The 19,645-nt window shown below is 40.4% G+C and overlaps 1 protein-coding gene and 1 long non-coding RNA gene across 3 annotated transcripts; one reads left to right on the plus strand and one right to left on the minus strand.

Annotated features, from left to right (window-relative positions):
* Positions 1-1,171: 1,171 nt before the first annotated feature.
* On the plus strand, positions 1,172-3,665 carry LOC106567393 (heart- and neural crest derivatives-expressed protein 1). The gene is made up of 2 exons (XR_001320057.3): positions 1,172-2,096; positions 2,705-3,665. It is a non-coding gene; the product is annotated as a heart- and neural crest derivatives-expressed protein 1 (long non-coding RNA).
* A 1,620-nt stretch (positions 3,666-5,285) lies between these two features.
* Positions 5,286-19,027, minus strand: sp30l (Histone deacetylase complex subunit SAP30L). 2 transcript variants are annotated; one of them, XR_014379922.1, is made up of 5 exons: positions 18,369-19,027; positions 16,286-16,408; positions 15,908-16,006; positions 6,683-7,210; positions 5,286-6,600 (listed from the first exon to the last, which is right to left on the minus strand). XR_014379922.1 is itself a non-coding variant. In NM_001279038.1 (4 exon segments), coding segments are annotated over 4 exon segments (537 nt in total). In that variant the 5' UTR covers positions 18,555-18,963; the 3' UTR covers positions 5,286-7,081.
* Between the last annotated feature and the right edge of the window lie 618 nt (positions 19,028-19,645).

Below are 19,645 nucleotides of genomic sequence, written 5' to 3' on the forward strand. Positions count from 1 at the left end.
AACAGAACTGATTGACCCTCATTTGAAAGGTTCATAAAAAGAATTAAGCGTTTCCTTGGGTTATATGCCAAAAGTGTTTCTAAATTGTCTCGGCCACACATCTTACAAATGATAATACACGGGTTTCACACTAAACGACTAGCCCACGTATCAACAATTTTGCAAAGTAATAGCTATAAAATACATCCCTGCATGTTCTATTTCAAATGTAGACGCAAGACAATATTAGCCTGCACGTTTATTTTGCATTTCTTTCTCTAGCCTACATTATATTGAATTAACCATTTCCCTCACTCAAATTATTTCACATCTAGGCGGCGGCCTAATTGTATCAGCCTACTATAACATATACTAGGCTATACTCACAAAGAAATACAACATGCATGCAAGGAACTTATTTTTTCCACAAATGTATGCAAAAGGGGACCAACGTAAGCATGCTGAACGAAAACACAACATTTTACTAAGCAAAATATAAATATCAAAATTGCGTAAAATCCGTGTGTAAAGGCTGTCAGAGAGCTCATTATGGAATCCGCAGGAGCCCTTTCCACTGCAAATATTCTAATTAAACACATGAAAATGATGGCATGGCATTTTTAATAAGCAGCCTATTATTTTTGCATAGGCCTAAACTATATGGGGAAAGACCCTGCAAATTATGTCTTGATTTGCTTTGTATGATCCCATATCCAGTTACTGCGGTTTTGTAGTGGGACCATGGCGCATGTTTTTGTAGGCTTGGGTCGCGTCCCCTGCTCAGACATTGCATGCATCATCCAATGGTCGCGTGTGACGTCATGGACTGTACCGTTGGACACCATATTGCTATAACATATGATGTGGTTAGCTGATTCGTAAAATACCTATCCAGGCGTGGTAAGATCTGACATACGTTGGCAAAGCCTGGGCAGAGGAACGCGCCCTTAACCTTGCGGACTTCTCTGCTCTCATGGTGCTTTCAAGACAACTGGGAACTCAGAAAAACGTAACGACAGTGATCTATAAGTCGGAAAGACGGAGCTCTAGAAAGATGCCAGAGTTTCCGACTTGCAATTCCGAGTTGGATGACCATTCAAAACGATTTTTCCAAGTCGGAGCTCGTTTTTTTTCGAGTTTCCAGCTGGACACACAGAAGTTGGAAGTTGGAGATTTCTGATTTCCGAGTTCCCAGTTGTTTGAACGTGGCATCAAACACTCTCCACCCAAACCTCTAGCACTCTCACGCTATTGGCTGACTGTTCGTTCTGTCACTTTCGAAACCATATAAACCTATGGCCCGCACCTTCATTACTGTCAAATTTATTGCGCAAATGAGCGCAATCCCACGAAAAAAATGTGCACTCGAGATTGCCAAAACCTGTCTGGATTATACTAGCCCTACCTCACTTTAAACGTATCAGAATGTCAACGACAGATTCTCAACAAACTTGACACTTTTTTGATGATAAACGTGTAAAACGTGTGCTTGTTGTCTTATGTGTTTGTGGGCCTATTTGTAATAGTGAAGGTCTTCATATGTCACTTTCCCCTGTTCACTATAGCATAGGTCACTGACTAGTGTCACCAACCGCAAGACTCCAAAAGACCTGCAGGACCGGTGGCGATTTTTATTTATTGTAAAAATGAACCTTATTGGGAGCTACCAGCATCATCATCTGATGCACGAGACGTTTCCGTTCGTCCAGAGGTGTCATCAAGATTATCCCTACTTCCAAAACTGGGTGGTGAACCATGGCGAAGTCAACTCTGACTTCCAGATCCAGATGTCTTACTCCACGGAGTTCGGGGCTCCGGGTCCGGCGCAAGAAAGCCAGCTGGACGCTCTCTCCGCGTGCATGGGGAAGAGGAGAGCATCAGGGCCGAAGAAGGAGCGGAGAAGGACAGAGAGCATCAACACCGCGTTCTCCGAACTGAGAGAATGTATACCAAACGTACCGGTAGATACGAAACTGTCCAAAATTAAAACGTTACGACTAGCAACAAGTTACATTGCCTACCTAATGGACGTGCTGGCTAAAGACACTGGGGAGACAGAGGGATTCAAGGCCGAAATCAAGAAATATGATAGAGATTTGAAACGGAAACAGGAAACGGTAGGCTATGTGAACTATTTTAATAAGCAGCCTATTATTTTTGCATAGGCCTAAACTATATGGGGATAATATTTTACTGTTCCAAAAATCTAAATTCATATTCTGCAAACTATAGCAGCATTGTAAAAATGATTTATTGGAATTAGGCTCACGTAGTCTACGTTCTGCCATCAATCTAAATTATTGTCTTAATTATTGAGTGTCTTATGTGTCTTATATTACGGAATATGATGGAATATGCACCTTCGTGATTGTGGTTTTATGTTGAAACAACGTTGAGGCCATAATGTTGTAATTACTGTGTAGGCCTATTCAATTTGTTAAAATAAATTGTATGTTTGTTGGCTCTGTAAGCGAAAACATTTCACAGTTTAGAGCAATCCCATGTCAGATAAATTATATTTTGAGCTCAATTGAACAAGCCTGAAAAGGCCTATAAAGATAAACAATATAACATTATCCGATCTCTGGTTGTTAATGTGAACATGTAATAGGCCTAAGTGTTTATTTAATTCAGGCCATGTCATTTTACATTGAGTTTAAAATCAGTATATTACAATTCAGAGTGCTTATATCAATATTGACAACATTTTTATTTTATTTCACAGAACGATGTCCTGCAAGAGTCATTAGGAAACGAGAAAAAGTTCAAAGGACGGACAGGTTGGCCTCAGCAAGTCTGGGCTTTGGAACTTAACCAGTGAATGTTTTGACCTCTGAGCATGCAACCCACTCAAAGACTCCGTATTCAAGCACGTCGCTGCAAGGAATACAACCACTTATACTCATCTACTGTATATACGTGCAATGTTCAAATTCAAACAAGGTGGACTTGGTAAAATGCAATATTATGCAAATATTTCAACAACTGCCTGGTAAATGTTTCTTTGTCATTTGTCGTCTGGTAGAACTTAAATGAAAGTTGTATAGCTTAGAATAAATCTTTTTGGTTGTGGATAGGCCACAATAACGGACGGAGAGAGTGGGATATTTGAGGTGTTTCTTTATGCCTCACGGTTATGGGGCAATGCTGTTCAGCATTATTTTTCCCGCTTTGCATTGGTCTTGTTGTAGTAGAGTCGACTTACTGTCGTGCTATGTCTTGTAAAGAAAAATGTTGAATCTACCTCAAATGAATGTAACTGTTCGTTTGAAATAGAGTGTAATGGAACGCACAGGTTTATATTACTTCGAAATGATACCGGTAAAGGCCAACTATTAGACTATTGGTATTTGGTTTTGATAGTTTTCTTCTTATGAATTCAATGTGAAATTATATTCATTATAATTACTTAATTTAATCACACAATCTTTAAAACGGCAATGAAATCAGTCAGTTCTTCAACAGAATGATTAGGTAGGCTATACAAATATTGATATGCATAGCTCTAGGCAATTATTAATTTGCTTTATGAGGACACATTCTTATTTTATTTATTAAAACTTTTGTTTTATGGTGATGGTAGGCTTACTAGATAATTTAAGGGTTTGAGGTGCAGTAGTATACAATATGAAAATACATGCATCAGTGTGCTGTGTCTGGAGGACAATAAACAGTGGTAGGACTAAGGTTCGATCTGTATTTTTGTCCAAATTGAGTTATTGACATAGAACATGGAACAGAACAAGGCTAACGTATAGTCTACTCTAAATACCCCAATTCATGTGGTTAAGGTCAAAAGAGTACAAGATGAACATTTTCTGACATCATTTATACCAATGAGGGTTCAGAACTTTAAAGCCAACTATTTCAGAATCATATTTTTGAAGACAGAACCTTATCGTCCCAAGCTCTCGACATTTCTAGCCATATGCCATTTGTGATTTTATAGGCTATTTTCTTTCAGGGTACCCGCATGGTTCGATGGTGTGAGCTAAAACATTTGATTGGCTCTACACGATATTTGCCAAATTCAGAAATTAATTATAGATCAATACGTCTACAGCAATCAAATTATATTATCTAAATGTAGACGAAACAAATATTTTTAAATTTACGGTTCTATTCCTTTTTGGGGCTGGGACAGATGCATGCTATTTCGTCTGAACTAAGAGAGCGGTCTTTCGATTGAACAGCCCACAAGATAGTAGTCCCATCAATCAATTTCAAAGTATATCCTATAGGATATAATAATCGAATTAAGAGATGTAGGCTATTATTTCAATAATAAACATACAGTGTATATAGCCTATGAACAAAGATTTGCTTTTAGGTCAGAATAATATTGGTTTGGAATAGGCTATTTGCAGAAGCCTAGTCATACATGACAACACGTTTCACATCAGAGGAAAAACAAATTGGCCAGAATAAAAAATTATTAGGCTAAATCAAAAGGCTGAGCCTAAACCTAAATCCTTATATTGTATAACTTATAACCTATGTGGTCTAACTTCTCTACAAGAAAGGGGTTCCTCGAGCAAAGTTGTGCATCTGTGCGCCTTCAAGTTCATTGCTCATCAACCAATCATGCTCAGGCAATATTTATTTGAAAAACAAACGTGTCATTCTCCAACCTACATGCTCAACATCAATGCAAACTATATGTTTGCCTATGCGGAAACTCACTGAAAAGGTGTGGTAGGCTATGATAGTAATTAGTAGCATGCAGGAAACCTTGTATTCCATAGCCTGTGTAGGGAAATGCAAAATATACAGCCTGAGCAATGTCCTTATTTCCTGATATTGGCGCCTCAATTTTGGACTCGTGCATGGACTAAATTATTGCAGGGAGAAAGGGCTAGGCAGGCTACACATTTGTAATTGTCCTTACAAAGTCCTACAACTGAATTTATATATATTAGGCCTACGTGTGTTTTTAGAAAACTAAAATAGACAGTATCATAAAAGTATAGAGGTTTAAGTCCTGTGACCTGCATAGAGCAGTAGGTAGGTAGGTCGAGTGTTGTTTCTGCTCGACCACTGTGGCCCCAACAGAATGCTGCTGGACACCTGGTGGTGGATCTAGTAACACAGAGCAACCTGGCCTCCGGGCAATTCATATGATGATTTGGGGCATTTAAAAAAATATATATCCCTCCATTTAGTACGAATACATAAGTCTCCCAGCTATTCATTTGTCTATGGTTGAAAAAGCATGAAAGGAGAGAAGTTTTGTCCAGTCACTAATTCCATCCACCCACTAATCAGAAAATGGAGTGACTGCCCCACAATAAACAAAAGACAAGCCATTATGTACAATACATTTATTAAAAGCAATAAGCAGCCATATTTAAATAAATGTGTCTTATATAATACAACAATTGGGTTACGCAGCACAGCCAATATGCTAAATAGGAGAAGAAAAAAAAGAGAAGAGGGAAATCTGGCACTACAAAGCTACAAGCAAAAACAAAAAAAAGCCATCGATAGTTCAGCAAATGACACATTTGACATGACTAATTGATGGTGTAAGATGGAAAACAGTAGACATAACTTATTACTTAGGACTTAAATAATGTCTGGGACAGAGAACCTAATCAATACTAAGCCATAGCATCATCTGTGAAGAGACCACTGACAAACAAAACAGAAAGCATACAGCAGTGTTGAAGTGAACAAGAAAATCCCAATTAGTGATAGAGAGAAAGCAAAAACATTTTTTTTTTTTTTCACAACTCCCATCTTCAACCAGCGACTATAAGCGGTAGTGTTATCATGTGTCCACGAGACACACACATAATTTCAACACTGTGCCAGGAGAGGAAATAGACTTGACAGCTGAGGGTGACATGATTCCACAGAAATACATTGCAATAGAACAGAACAAATGTACTGTGAACACTAAGGCAAAGTACAGCCAGTGCTTGTGTGCACTGAAAACTATTTAGGTGGTTCAAATATGGTTCATTGCTCTCAAGTTGAGACTTCCACGTGCTTGTGTTAGTACAGCAACAATTCTTCTGAAATATAATAGTAGTAGTAATAATAATGCATTTTAAACCCCTAATGAACAAGTTCAATTAATTGCTTTAAATTAGTCTCAAAAGCTGAAACCATGAAAATGAACACAGACTGAAAGTTTCCACCAGACACACACAACTTTACAGAGACCTTACAATCAAGGATGAACTAAAGTACTGTACTGACATCTCACAAAAAAGTAGAAAATGTAGTAAAGAAGTCAGACATAACATTTCCACCAATACTTGAAAAGAGCTTGGTATTCACCGAAACGCCATTTCACTCTGCAGTATGTGTGTTTCTTGGTATAAGACGGGAAAGAGCGGGTAAAGTCAATGTAAAATGTTACATCATTCATGTTACATCATAAAATGCTACATCATTCAACTTCAGTCTTCCCATGTATGTCATACCACTGGATGAGTATTATAAAACTGGGTCGTTCAAGCCCTGAATGTTGATTGGCCGACAGCTGTGGTACATCAGACCGTATACCACGGGTATGACAACATTTATTTGTACTGCTCTAATTACATTGATAACCAGTTTATAGTACCAATAAGGCACCTCAGGGGTTTGTGTGATATGGCCAATATACCACGGCTAAGGGCTGTATCCAGGCACTCCGCTTTGCGTCATGCATAAGAACAGCCCTTAGCCATGGTATACTGGCCATATACCACACCCCCTCGGGCCTTATTGCTTAATTTGAGTTGGACACCAGAAAATGTGCAACGCTTCCCAAAACCTTATCCACCATATTTTCATTCACAAAATGCTCCATGACCAGTTTATTGAAATATTAAGTTTGTACACTCTCTGGTTTGACACAAGCCTTCCTTAAAGTTGTTAACAGTCCATGCAAAATACAAAAAATACAAACAAATCTTTAAGGCAGTTCTCATACATTGCATTCTATCGTGTTGGTGATATCTTCATACTCTGCGTATTTTGTACATATCGGTATATTCACATTACATTATCCTGCGGAGAGTCTTGACAACAGTCTGAAATCAGATTAGGCTGCCTGGCAGAAACACCTCATCAAACACACGTGCTCATGTCCAAGACTTATTGGTGGCCTTTATTCCAGCTGTTTGCTGCCCTCCGATTTCTGGTCCAGTCGGCTTTTGCTGCTTTTCACCATATAAATAAAGTATGTGAGAGTCTCCTTCTCGTTCACTGGGATATTCCGGAAGTGGCGACTGACAGTCTGAAAACAAATAACATTGCATTGAGGCCAAAATCATTTCGTTATCACAGAGAAGAGCTACATTCTATCCAAAGTGGTATGTAAGACAATAGAGAGGTAGAGGTCAGTTTAAATCAGTCTATTGATGGAACATCGTTGTTTTCTCCCCAATTTTAATAAAAACATTGTGGTGAGGATTAGTAGTATGGTCAGGGGCGCAACTTTCACTGGGGACATGTCCCTCCCACATTCTGAATTTACATTTTTGTCCCCCTCAGTTCTTTCATTGGAATGTAATACAAAAAGGCACAGGTGTGCTTTAGGACCATGCGGATGCCTCCAAGCGGTTGGGTAGGCTGTTCGGAGCGTTTATCCGATTGGATAAATAAAAAATATTATAAAAAAACGTCCACTTCTAAAACCAAAGTTTCGCCCCTGGAAGCAAGACCAACAAAGACCAAGTGTGATCATCAGTCTGGTTAAAGGGATACTTCGGGATTTTGGCAAGGAAGCCCTTGATTTACTTCCCCAGAGTCAGATTAACTCATGGATACTATTTTTATGTCTCTGCGTGCAGTTTAAAGTATCCATTTAACTCCCAACCAAATCAATGACCACAATTCTGTCAAGGATCAGAACTCCATGTATAAATTCAGGAGACCCCGTCTAAACCCAACACGACTATTTGATTTAAAATAAACGTAAAGGGAAATAAACATCCTCTATGTAGTCTCACCAAGGGCTGTTGCGGTATTACCGTCACACCGGCGGTCACGAGTTATGAAGGCAGTCAAATTCCATGTGACAATTTAGTCACAATAATTAGGCTTCTCCAAGCTCTGATGCTGCTAATGGTCATCAGTAGCCTACCAAACTGCCTTGTACTCAGTACTCTATATTCCCTCTAATCACTCTGACATCAATACAAGTCTAATCGAAAATCTAATCAAACACTTCATGAGAGCATATGAGCTCATGTTGCACAACATTTCTATATGCTATGCAATTGCGTGAGAAAACAGAGTGATGGCCTCTATTAAAAAGAGGATCCCATCAGCTTTCTATAGGCTAAGCCTACTATATTTATTTCTCAACTTTCCTAATATTAAGCACATTGCTTATCTTTACAACAGGAGTATAGCCTACCTGACCGGCATGAAAATGAACCACGGGAAACGCGTCCTCCATTTGCTATTTAAGTGCATAGATGACATGTATTTTTCCCACTACCCCTGTTGAGACAGGTGCATGATAATGGTCCATTCTAAATCAAAACAAATTTCACCAATACTAGCCTATCACTTGTGAATGATATATTATCACTTGTGAATAATGCCCAGCGTAAGGCAAGAAACAATGCCTTTTTATTTTTTGGGACTTTTCGGATCATAGTCGCACACCTCATGTAGCCTAGCTCATAGGCCTATATCATTTGATAAGGTTTGTTATCAAATCAAATGTATTTCTAAAGCCTTTCTTACATCAGCTGATATCTCAAAGTGCTGTACATAAACCCAGCCTAAAACCCCAAAGAGCAAGCAATGCAGGAGTAGAAGCACGGTGACTAGGAAAAACTCCCTAGAAAGGCCAGAACCTAGGAAGAAACCTAGAGAGGAACCAGGCTATGAGGGGTGGCCAGTCCTACTCGGCACAGCCAGAACAACTAAAGTGGCCAAATAACTTCTTAAAATTAAGCACATTCTGCTTTACAAGTGTAGCGCCTAACTGGCAGAGTGTGAGTCTCTAGTTTGGGGAAGAATTTTTCACCATAAAAATGCACCTTTATAATAAAAGCAATAGTTGCAAAATCACATATGTGGCCACTTTAGATAATGGTGTTTTCCCGCTAATGGAACATTTGTTCTTACAGCCTACTGCCATGTGCGCATTGCTGCACTTATAATATGAAGAAATAGCCTAATAGTTTATCAATATTCAAAGCTAAAACATCCTGATCTGTTGCATCAGACACATTGCGTAAAAAAAAAAAATGTTTTGACGCTAGTGGTTGTATTAATTTGGGATCTATAGCATCCCACAACTGTCCCAGACTTTGTTTGGAATATTTATTTCTCGCACAGAATAGGTCAACTTTTATACTATGGGGGATAATAGATTGACATAGGCTAGTGCTTTTGCTGTTCGTTAGGCCGACTCATCTTGTTGGCAGACGAAAAGTAAAATGTGGACAGTTCTTCCAATATCTTCCATATGCACCTTGGAATTGGATAAAAACGAGCACAGTTGCATCCCGGATGCATCGGTCTTCAATTGTAGCCTGTAAGAAAGACCCGATCATGTGATGGAGAGCCATGTGAGTGAGAGGTGCTTCGGAGAGCACAACAGCCACTGGCTGCAAAAGGCATGGATTTTTTTAGGGTGCATTACGGCCACACAAAGGGGATGCCGCCGAGAAACTCGATTCACGGCATTGTCAAATTATGAATGAGAGACTGATAAAGTGTGTACAGCCTGCGCAAAAAAAAACCCAAAGCAGAGCTCATGCCTTTCAAGCAAATTTTTTCAAATAATTTAGTCGCATCACGCAGCCTTTCAATGTATTCAAAATCAAAACATTTAGCCCAAAGTTTTTAGAACTAAAGTGACATTAACTAAATTAAGTATATAGGAGTACCTATTTCTTTGTTAACCGCTCAACACAGAATACACACTCCTCAAATCGTTTGTATAAAATATAATTTCTATTTTCTTCAGCTTTGTTCAATTGTATTCTTGATACTATAAAATAATGCCAGGGAATTCTAAGCAAATAGTGTCTGCTAAATGACCTAGTGTAGTCCACAGCCATTTGGCATAGCTAGATCAAGACAACAGAGTATGTTATTCTGTTCTGTTCTTCTGAAATAGACTACATTTTCTTCATATAATGCTTCTTTAGACCTGTCTAAAATAAATAATGGATTTATTGTGAAGGTGTAGGCTATATTACATGGATTTATTAGACTTCTTAAAATGTAGATGTTCGAAAGGTCTGCATCAGTGGCTTGTAGGCAATGTGTGGAAGCCAGAAGATGCTAAATGTGTTTATGTTCATTAACATCAATTACCGTGAAAGCGACAGTTATTTGATTTGCTTGACAATAACCGGCTGACTAAATTGTGACTGCCACAGCCCTAGTCTCACCCAGCTCCATTCAGGGCTGACAGTTCCACTCAATGGGGGCAGCACGTAGAGAGCAGTAATTGTTTGACCTGTTGATTTGTGCTTTATTAATGACATGACAGGCTCATTAATGGAGGTCTAGGCCTCTACCGCCTGGGGAAACATTTCATTTATTGCACACTCGTAACTGTCATAGCCATCTTGCTAGCTAACTTAGCTAGCTCAATCAATCTGTATTTTTCTGTGCTATTTCTGCACTATGACACTTATTAAAGCCTTGAATCTAATAGGGACCCCTGTCACCACTGGTCATCTAGCTAGCCACGTAACCAGCAGGGTTGCATCGGTTTCCATTGGACTTGAGCTAGCTAGGCTGGCAAGCTAATGTTAGCTGGCTAACGCAAGCTGATAATCATGTAGCAGCCTATGCTGACTAGCATTGCTAATATACTAGCTAGCAAATGCTGGGTCCGCAAAAATCAAGTAAATGCTACTGAACTCAGGACAAAATCACGTTTCCACATTGTAGTGGCTATTGATGTTTTGGTTATTTGTTTTTTTGCTTCGTGACATTGCGAATATCATATTTTTGTAATTTAACTCTAAATTTAACTACCGGTATGTACAGTGCATTCCGAAAGTATTCAGACCGTTTCCCTTTTTACACATTTTGTTACAGCCTTATTCTACAATGGATTAAATAATTTCTTACCCTCAATCTACACACAATACCCCATATTGACAAAGTGAAAACAGGTTCAGATTTTGTTGCAATTTTATTAAATTTTTTTTTTTACAGAAATACCTTATTTACATAAGTATTCAGACCCTTTGCCATGAGACTCGAAATTGAGCTCAGGTGCATCCTGTTTCTATTGATCATCCTTGAGCTGTTTCTACAAAATGATTGGAGTACACCTGTGGTAACTTCCATTGGATTGGACATGATCTGGAAAGGCACACACCTGTCTATATAAGTTCCCACAGTTGACAGTGCATGTCAGAGCAAAACCAAGCCATGGGGTCAAAGGAATTGTCCATAGTGTTCCGAGACAGGGTTGTGTTGAGGCACAGATCTGGGGAAGGGTACCAAAACATTTCTGCAGCATGGAAGGGCCAAAAACACAGTGGCCTCCATTGTTTTTAAGAATGGAAGAAGTTTGGAATCACCAAGACTCTTCCTATAGCTGGCCGCCCAGCCAAACTGAGCAATTGGGGGAGAAGGGCCTTGCTCAGGGAGGTGACCAAGAACCCAATGGTCACTTTGATAGAGCTCCAGAGTTCCTCTGTGGAGATGGGAGAACCTTCCAGAAGGACAACCATCTCTGCAGCACTCCACCAATCAGGCCTTTATGGTAGTGGCCAGACGGAAGCCATTCCTCAGTAAAAAAAAAAAAAAGAGGCACACAGGCCTGCTTGGAGTTTGCAAAAAGGCACCTAAATGACTCTCAGACCATGAGAAACAAGAGTCTGTGGTCTGACGAAACCAAGATTGAACTCTTTGGCCTGAATGCTAAGAGTCACGTCTGGAGGAAACCTGGCACCATCCTTACAGTGAAGCATGGTGTTGGCAGCCTCATGCTGTGGGGATGTTTTTCAGCGGCAGGGACTGGGAGTCTAGTCAGGATTGAGGGAAAGATAAACGGAGCAAAGTACATTGAGATCCTTGATGAAAACCTGCTCCAGAGCGCACAGGACCTCAGACTGGGGCAAAGGTTCACCTTCCAACAGAACAACAACCCTAAGCACACAGCCAAGACAACGCAGGAGTGGCTTCGGGACAAGTCTCTGAATGTCCTTGAGTTACCCAGCCAGAGCCCGGACTTGAACACCTCTGGAGAAACCTAAAAATAGCTGTGCAGCGACGCTCCCCATCCAACCTGACAGAGCTTGAGAGGATCTGCAGAGAAGAATGCGAGAAACTTCCCAAATACAGGTTAGCCAAGCTTGTAGCGTCATACCCAAGAATACTCGAGGCTGTAATCGCTGCCAAAGGTGCTTCAACAAAGTACTGAGTAAAGGGTCTGAATACCTGTGTAAATGTTATTTTTTGTATTTTATAAATTTACTAAAATGTCTAAAAGACTTAATTGTCATTATGGTGTATTGTGTTTAGTTTGAGGGGGAAAAAAACGATTTAATCTATTTTAGAATAAGGCTGTAGGGTAACAAAATGTGGAAAAAGTCTAGGTGTCTGAATACTTTCCAAATGCACTGTATCTAATCCGGTTTGTGCATGAGAAAATGAGTGAAGTCCCAAATTCCCGGCGAGATACTGCGACACACACTTACGGATACGAAGTCTCAGAAATAAAAGATCCGGTCATGGATTAGGAGCCACTCCCCTTGAGGGTACTGGAGTTCTTAGGAGAGGAAAATGACTTTGGATAATTGCCCTAATGAAATACCAAGACAGAAGTTAGCTCTAAAGGAGTTGAGTCCTTCTGAGACTGTTTACCAAGTTCTTTAGAAAGGCTACTAACTAATGAACAAAAATATAAATGCAACATGTGTTGGTCACCATGTTTCATGAGCTGAAATAAAAGATCCCAGAATGTTTCATATGCCTCAATATTATTTCTCTACAATTTTGTAGGCATATCAAGAAGCTGATTAAACAACATGATCATTACACAGGTGCACCTTGTGCTGGGGACACTAAAAGCCACAGATGTCTCAAGTTGAGGGAGAGTGCAATTGGCATGCTGACTGTAGGAATGTCCACCGGCGCTTTGAATGTTAATTTCTCTATCATAAGCCACCTCCAACGTCATATTCGAGAATTTGGCAATACATCGATCTGGCCTAACAACCGCAGACCACGTGTAGCCACGCCAGCCCAGGACCTCCACATCTGGCTTCTTCACCTGTGGTATCGTCTGAGACCAGCCACCCGGACAACAGATGAAACAGTGGAGCATTTATTTTTGTAATAATGCCCTTTTGTGGGGAAAAAACTAATTGGCTGGGCCTGGCTCCCAAGTGGGCCCATGCCCTCCCATGGCTGTGCCCCTGCCCAGTCATGTGAAATCCATAGATTAGGTCCTACTGAATTCATTTCAATTGACTGATTTCCTTATATGAATTGTAACTCAGTAAAATGGTTGAAATTGTCACGTTTATATTTTGTTTATAGATAGATAGATAGATAGATAGATAGATAGATAGATAGATAGATAGATAGATAGATAGATAGATAGATAGATAGATAGATAGATAGATAGAAAAATAAAACTAACAGGACAGCACTGTTGTATAAAATCAGTAATGTAAGATTTTTAAAGCCTGCCTCCTATCACTGTGGCAATAAACAAATGAACCATTTGTCATTTGGATATGTTGACACCAAGCAGTACAAGCCATAATTAGGTTGGAATAAGCTTATTTAGACAAGGAACGAGACTGCAAGAGGGACGCGAGTAGTTTCTCCTGCCTGTGGGTCTGGCACTTAGGCTTTCTATTCTAACAGCCAGCTCCCCTTCGGCCAAGATGTTAGGCGAAACTAGTTTCGCAAGTTGCAGTTTGTTTTGGATAGCCGCTGGGAGACTTGGCATCAAAACGGACCATTGTATTTAATAGTCCAGTATTATGAAGTACATCTAGATTGCAAAATGCAAAAACTCCATATAGGACAACAATAAATGAATACATTCATCAAAGTAAAATATTGTGCCTGGTGCTTGTCTTTAGCTGGAATAGATACCCCACTGTGGTGTACACTGTTAGCGGTCTATGACATACTACAAACATAATACTGCTGTATGCCCTGTGGTTAAAAAAAAAAAAAAAAAATCCCATGACAAACTTAAGTTGATCTCAGATAACTTGCCCCTAGACAATCTAACTTCCCCTTTCATGTAAGAAAGTCATGACCATCATACTTTTAGAGAAAGGATAATTTTGTACATGTGTTTAACAGAGTTAGACAAATTCCAGTTCCCTTGCTTAGGGGGACCGAGGCCCTCCCCGGGATAATTTTTATGCAGAAGGGCTGAGAAGCTCTTTAAAAAAGGACATTCTAGCCATTAATGAACTATTACATAGCCTTAAAAATTATATATTTTAATACACTGAAAAAAAAGGGGGGGACCAGAATAAGGCTCTCCTCCTCACTTTTCAGTTCGCTGCAGCTAGCGACTGGAATGAACTGCAACAAACACTCAAACTGGACAGTTCTCAATCTCTTAATTTAAAGACTCAATCATGGACACACTTACTGACAGTTGTGGCTGCTTTGTGTGATGTATTGTTGTCTCTACCTTCTTGCCCTTTGTGCTGTTGTCTGTTCCCAATAATGTCAGTGCCATGTTTTGTGCTGCTACCATGTTGTGTTGCTACCATGCTGTGTTGTCATGTGTTGCTGCCTTGCTATGTTGTCGTCTTAGGTCTCCCTTTATGTAGTGTTGTCTCCCTTGTCGTGATGGGTTTTGTTTTATATTTTATTTATTTTTAATCCCCCGTCCCCGCAGGAGGCCTTTTGACTTTTGGTAGGCCGTCATTGTAAATATGAATTTGTTCTTAACTGACTTGCCTAGTTAAATAAAGGTTAAATAAAATAAAAAAATCTATAAAATATTGTTTCTGCAATGAGAAATTACCATCTTCAGCGAAGATACTACGAATTTCATGGACTATCACAATCATTTTTGGAGATTGTAGAGAAAACCGCTATACGAACGGCTCTTTTTGGTGAATGTCAGGAATCTAACATGTGAAAGAACCATTCATTTTGCTCCCTGATTTGCATACTACTAGTATTTTCTCTGAAGATGGTAATTTCTCATTGTGCAGAAACAATATAGTGAGGAGAGAGCCTTATTCTGGTCCACACATTTTCAGTGTATTAAAATAAATACCTTTTAAGGCTATCTAATAGTTCATTAAGGGCTTGAGCAGTCAGCGCCAGGAGGAAGGCTAGAGTAGAGGCAGTTGTTTCCCCCCCATATGGCTCCTGCAACTTGAATGCGCCTCAAAAGGAATATTTATCTCGCATAGAACACAAGTTGACTTGGCAAATAGGTAAACTATTCTACTATGGGGTTGTGTGAGTATGTTTTAATAACAACATTACATGGAAAAAATAGTAGCACTGGAAAGTTGCATCCTGAGTGACAAAGTATAGGCTATGCACACAGCGTAACGGAAAATAAAATATTTGAGAAAAACTTATTTGGGAATATATTTCGTAGAACAGACATGCTTCTGTATTAGGCTACATCATCTCCAGAGATGTTTATTGCGGATCTACACTGATCTCAAAAACAACCTGTCCAGGATTCATATGATGGAAATCCATCACAGTAAAGGAGAACTTCAACCCCTGTGTATAAATACTTATCTTTCTTGTACTTGTAGAAAGATGCCACTCAAGGAGTAGAGAAATAAGCGCAGTAGTAATGGAAACCAGGGACCCCCTCCTTTTTTTAACAAAGGCCAAAATTGCTGCATTTCTTACTAGGACTTATTTCACTAACATTTGTTTTGCTTGCAGTGACTGTGATATGTGGTTGTCTTACCTATCTTAGTTGAATGCATACTAAGTCGCTCTGAATAAGCTTGAACGCTAAATGACTAAAATGTAAATATTGGCCTACCTCAGCCAGTTGGGCCTTGTTCAAGCCAGGTCTGGTCTGGAGCTTGTAGTGTCTCTTGTAGCGTCTCAGCGTGTTTACCTGAAGCTGGAACAGGTCCACCTAACATCACAGAAACAGACATTGTGAGGAAAGAGTGGTGTGTTATCCATTAAGCATTGAATATCTTTAAGCACGTTTTACTGTTCTCTATCAATTATATTTCACACAAAAGAATGCATAGAACTGTCATGCTATTAGGCCTTTTCATCAATAGTCATCTTATGTTCTTTTTCATATCTATTCAACTTGATGTTTTTTTTCCTTCAAGGAGAAGCAGTGTCATTCTTTAGAGACACATGATTAAAGGGAGGACAATGGGCTCGTTTTCCCGGCTGTTACCTCTGGCACTTCCACATCATGATCGGGAGACTCCCCTCCGTCGTCACTCGTCTTCCTCTTCCTTTTGTTACGGACACTCTGGATGAAGTTTTTGTGGAAGTCGCATATGTAGAGGTGTCGAACCTAAAATAAGAGAAATAAGAGTGTACAAAACATTTCCCATTACATATACTTACCAGGTGAAAGCTATGACCCCTTATTGATGCCACTTGCAAAATTGCTTAAAATCAGTTTAGATGACGGGGAGGAGAAGGGGGATATCTACTAAGCCGCTCGCTCCTGTAAGATGGGAAGGCAGAGGCCCGGTTGTGTGAACCAAATTGCAGAAAATAAACAAATGAGGAATATCCAAAGCTTTGTGGACTCAGGAGTGCCAGATAGCTTTATGGGACTCTGCTTCCCTACAGTTTTGGCCTGGTTCAAGCACCTAGCCTGAGGCACAGCGATTTAGGTCTGTAATCATTACAAACCTCCTCCCACGCATTTGGGTCTAGGGTGTCTGAGTCCAGTTGCATCCCCACATCCTCCAGTAGCTCAGCCTGATATGCCTACAATACAGAGTCCTGGTACATCTTCTGAAATATTGAGGCAGTAAAGCGCTCCATCTTTCAAGGGAGTGAGGGCCTGAAGTTGTTAGCCAGTGACTGCTCCACCGAGGGAGGGTTGCCAAACCCGGATTCCTCCATGTTGTTCATGTCCAGGCTTGGGGGTGGCTCTAACAAGAATCTTGCTAGTGAGAAGTTTGTCCAACAGGCTCTTAGCTTCCCTGAGGCAAGCTGGTACCGCAGGGAGCAGTTGTTAAAGGTCATTTAACAGGCCGAGCTCCTACGGGAGACGACCACTCAATGCAGCCAAGCACCAGTTTTCAGTGTAGCCTATTAATCGTCTATAAATGTTGAAATATCTTCACGCCTACAAAACAAACCTCTAGGCTTCCATCATATGACTTAAAAAAATAAAAAAAATAAAAACAGGAGGCAGTTTGGAAAAAACAATCTTGTGTGAATCATCCTCTGGAATAACGCACATGCTTGGATAATAATTACAAAATCAGCGTCTCATGATACCCGTCCAAATAGGGCTATAACATAGCAAAGAATAGGCTTATCAGCATAGAGTGCGCCACATCATCCCATGGGATCAGTCAAGGCTGCACACAGCAGAAATATCACTGAACTATTAGTTCCTACACATCACCTATATTCAAACAAAGTAGGCCTTTTATAGGCAAATGGGAAGCATCATGTTCATGTCAGTCCTCTAGAACGCAAATGTTGTCTTCCTAGTAGTAGGACTCTGCAATAGTGAGGTTGTGAGTATGTGTGCACCGAGTTTTGGGAGGCGAGCAAGAGTCGACTCTTTTCGACTCCAAACATACTCGAGTCATGCACCACTAGCTATGCAGCGTGAAACCAAATTGTCTATCTGCAGACTGCGGTTATAAATATGCCGCGCCCACTGCCATTAGGTTGTTAAGCGCCGTCTCTGACACACACCAGAACAGTCCGTAGCGGTAATGCGCCAACGTTGGAAACCCCCACCGAAGGCGGCGGCTGCTGGTTAGCTAGGACACCCGTAGACAGTGTTCTTCGCCACCGCCTACCGAGCACTGTTTTACCGCAGTTCTATTAACGTTACAGCGAGGGAAGTAGCTAGTTTGTGAGCCAACCCAACACTCGCTTAACGTTAAAATATCTGCGGAGAGGAGGCGGGGGCGAAGGACACTGCCGGTCGCCTGGCTAGCTAGCAGCATCAATGGCAGTGGGCGCGGGATGTAGTAAACGCGGAATGTTGGTGGACCTTCTCGATGAAACAGCCAAGGATTGGAGGTCCTCCTTGTTTGATGTTCCACAAACTAATCCAAATGAAGCCATAAGCAATCAGAAATCCAATGTTCCGTGATTATGGCGCAGAACAATTGTAAAACAATAGCAAATAGATAAGTGAGGTTGAATTTGCCAACAAGCTGAAGCGTGCGCGATTAGCACATTCTTGCCTAGCAAACTGTCAGTGGGAATGTCTACCGGGCTAGCTAGCTACCTCGTCTCATAGTTGGAACAACTAGTTAGCAACACACACTTACGCTTTTGTCGATGTCCAGCTTTAGTTTTTTCTGCGATATGCTTTTCTGGATGCGCTTGCTGAAGGAAGCGTTTCCAGCTGATCGTCCGCAGCGCTCACCGTCCTCAATCAAACAACAAGTCTGGCCGTAAAACGGCGGAGCCGGAGGTCCATCGTGACTGTCTTCTTCTGTGCTGAACCCGTTCATGATAGCTGGTTTGGGGATCTTGTAAAAGCCACTGAGAACGTTCTGTCGTCCTTCAATGTCCACTTTCTTCTACAGACAAGCGTTAACGTCGTTACCTAACAACTTATTTTATATTAAACCAATGCGAAAAATTAGGTAATGAAATTACACTGTACTGAGCTTCGTCGTCAAGCTAGGAACCCATACCACAATACAGGCTAGAATGCCAAGAAAGAGACAGGACCTCAAGGTGGCTTGCTAGCTAAGTAGCTACTGCTAGCGAACAAAATTCCTAAACTGATAACACGCAACCGTTACTTTTCTATCATTCGTACATGTAGCTCTAAACAGTTCACATATCAAACTAAATTGGAACACTTCAATCGTCTTTCACTGATTAAACAATTTTGAAGACATCACGTATTTCATAGACTTCACCTCAACAGCCGCGGTATTCTTTCAGAATAGCTTGTACAATGAACACGTCCTGCTACTGCAGCGGAAGTTTTCTTACTGGATCACTATTGGTCATTTTCTAATAGAGGCGGGATTAATATGTTTGTATTGCTCTTCGGTTGGTTAAAATGTATGTAAATCGTTCAATTGTTGCTTCCTGGATCACTATGCGTATTTGTTTTGTATGAAAAGATGAGTCTGAAACGGCCACTGTGCTTAACTGTAATTTTCATACTGACAGACATAGACATACATTTCTTTGTGTGCATTATATACGGATAGTATAACAATACAAAATATGTAGTAGCGTAATAATGTTATGACGTACTGTAAGTGCCTTAATGTGTTTGGACCCCATGGAGAGTCGCTGCTAATGGGGATCCTTAATACAAATACTGTACAATGATAGTCTGATATTATTTGTCTAAACGCGGTCGTTGTGTTGTCTGCTTTTGAAAAGGATTTCCTTACGCATTTTTTTAGACGTCTGCAGCACACAGGAGTTATCAATTTGTTAAAATACAGAAAGTAATATCATCCTTGGTCTTGAAAATGTAGCCAACCACTGCCCTAATCAGGACGTTTCCCAAAAGCATATTGGCTAAATTAAGATGCATTTGGCATGCCAGGCCTCGATGAAATGCCCTTGACAGGTT

The sequence above is a fragment of the Salmo salar genome, chromosome 13 (genome assembly GCF_965601325.2).
Source record: "Salmo salar chromosome 13, fSalSal1, whole genome shotgun sequence".
Taxonomy (NCBI): domain Eukaryota; kingdom Metazoa; phylum Chordata; class Actinopteri; order Salmoniformes; family Salmonidae; genus Salmo; species Salmo salar.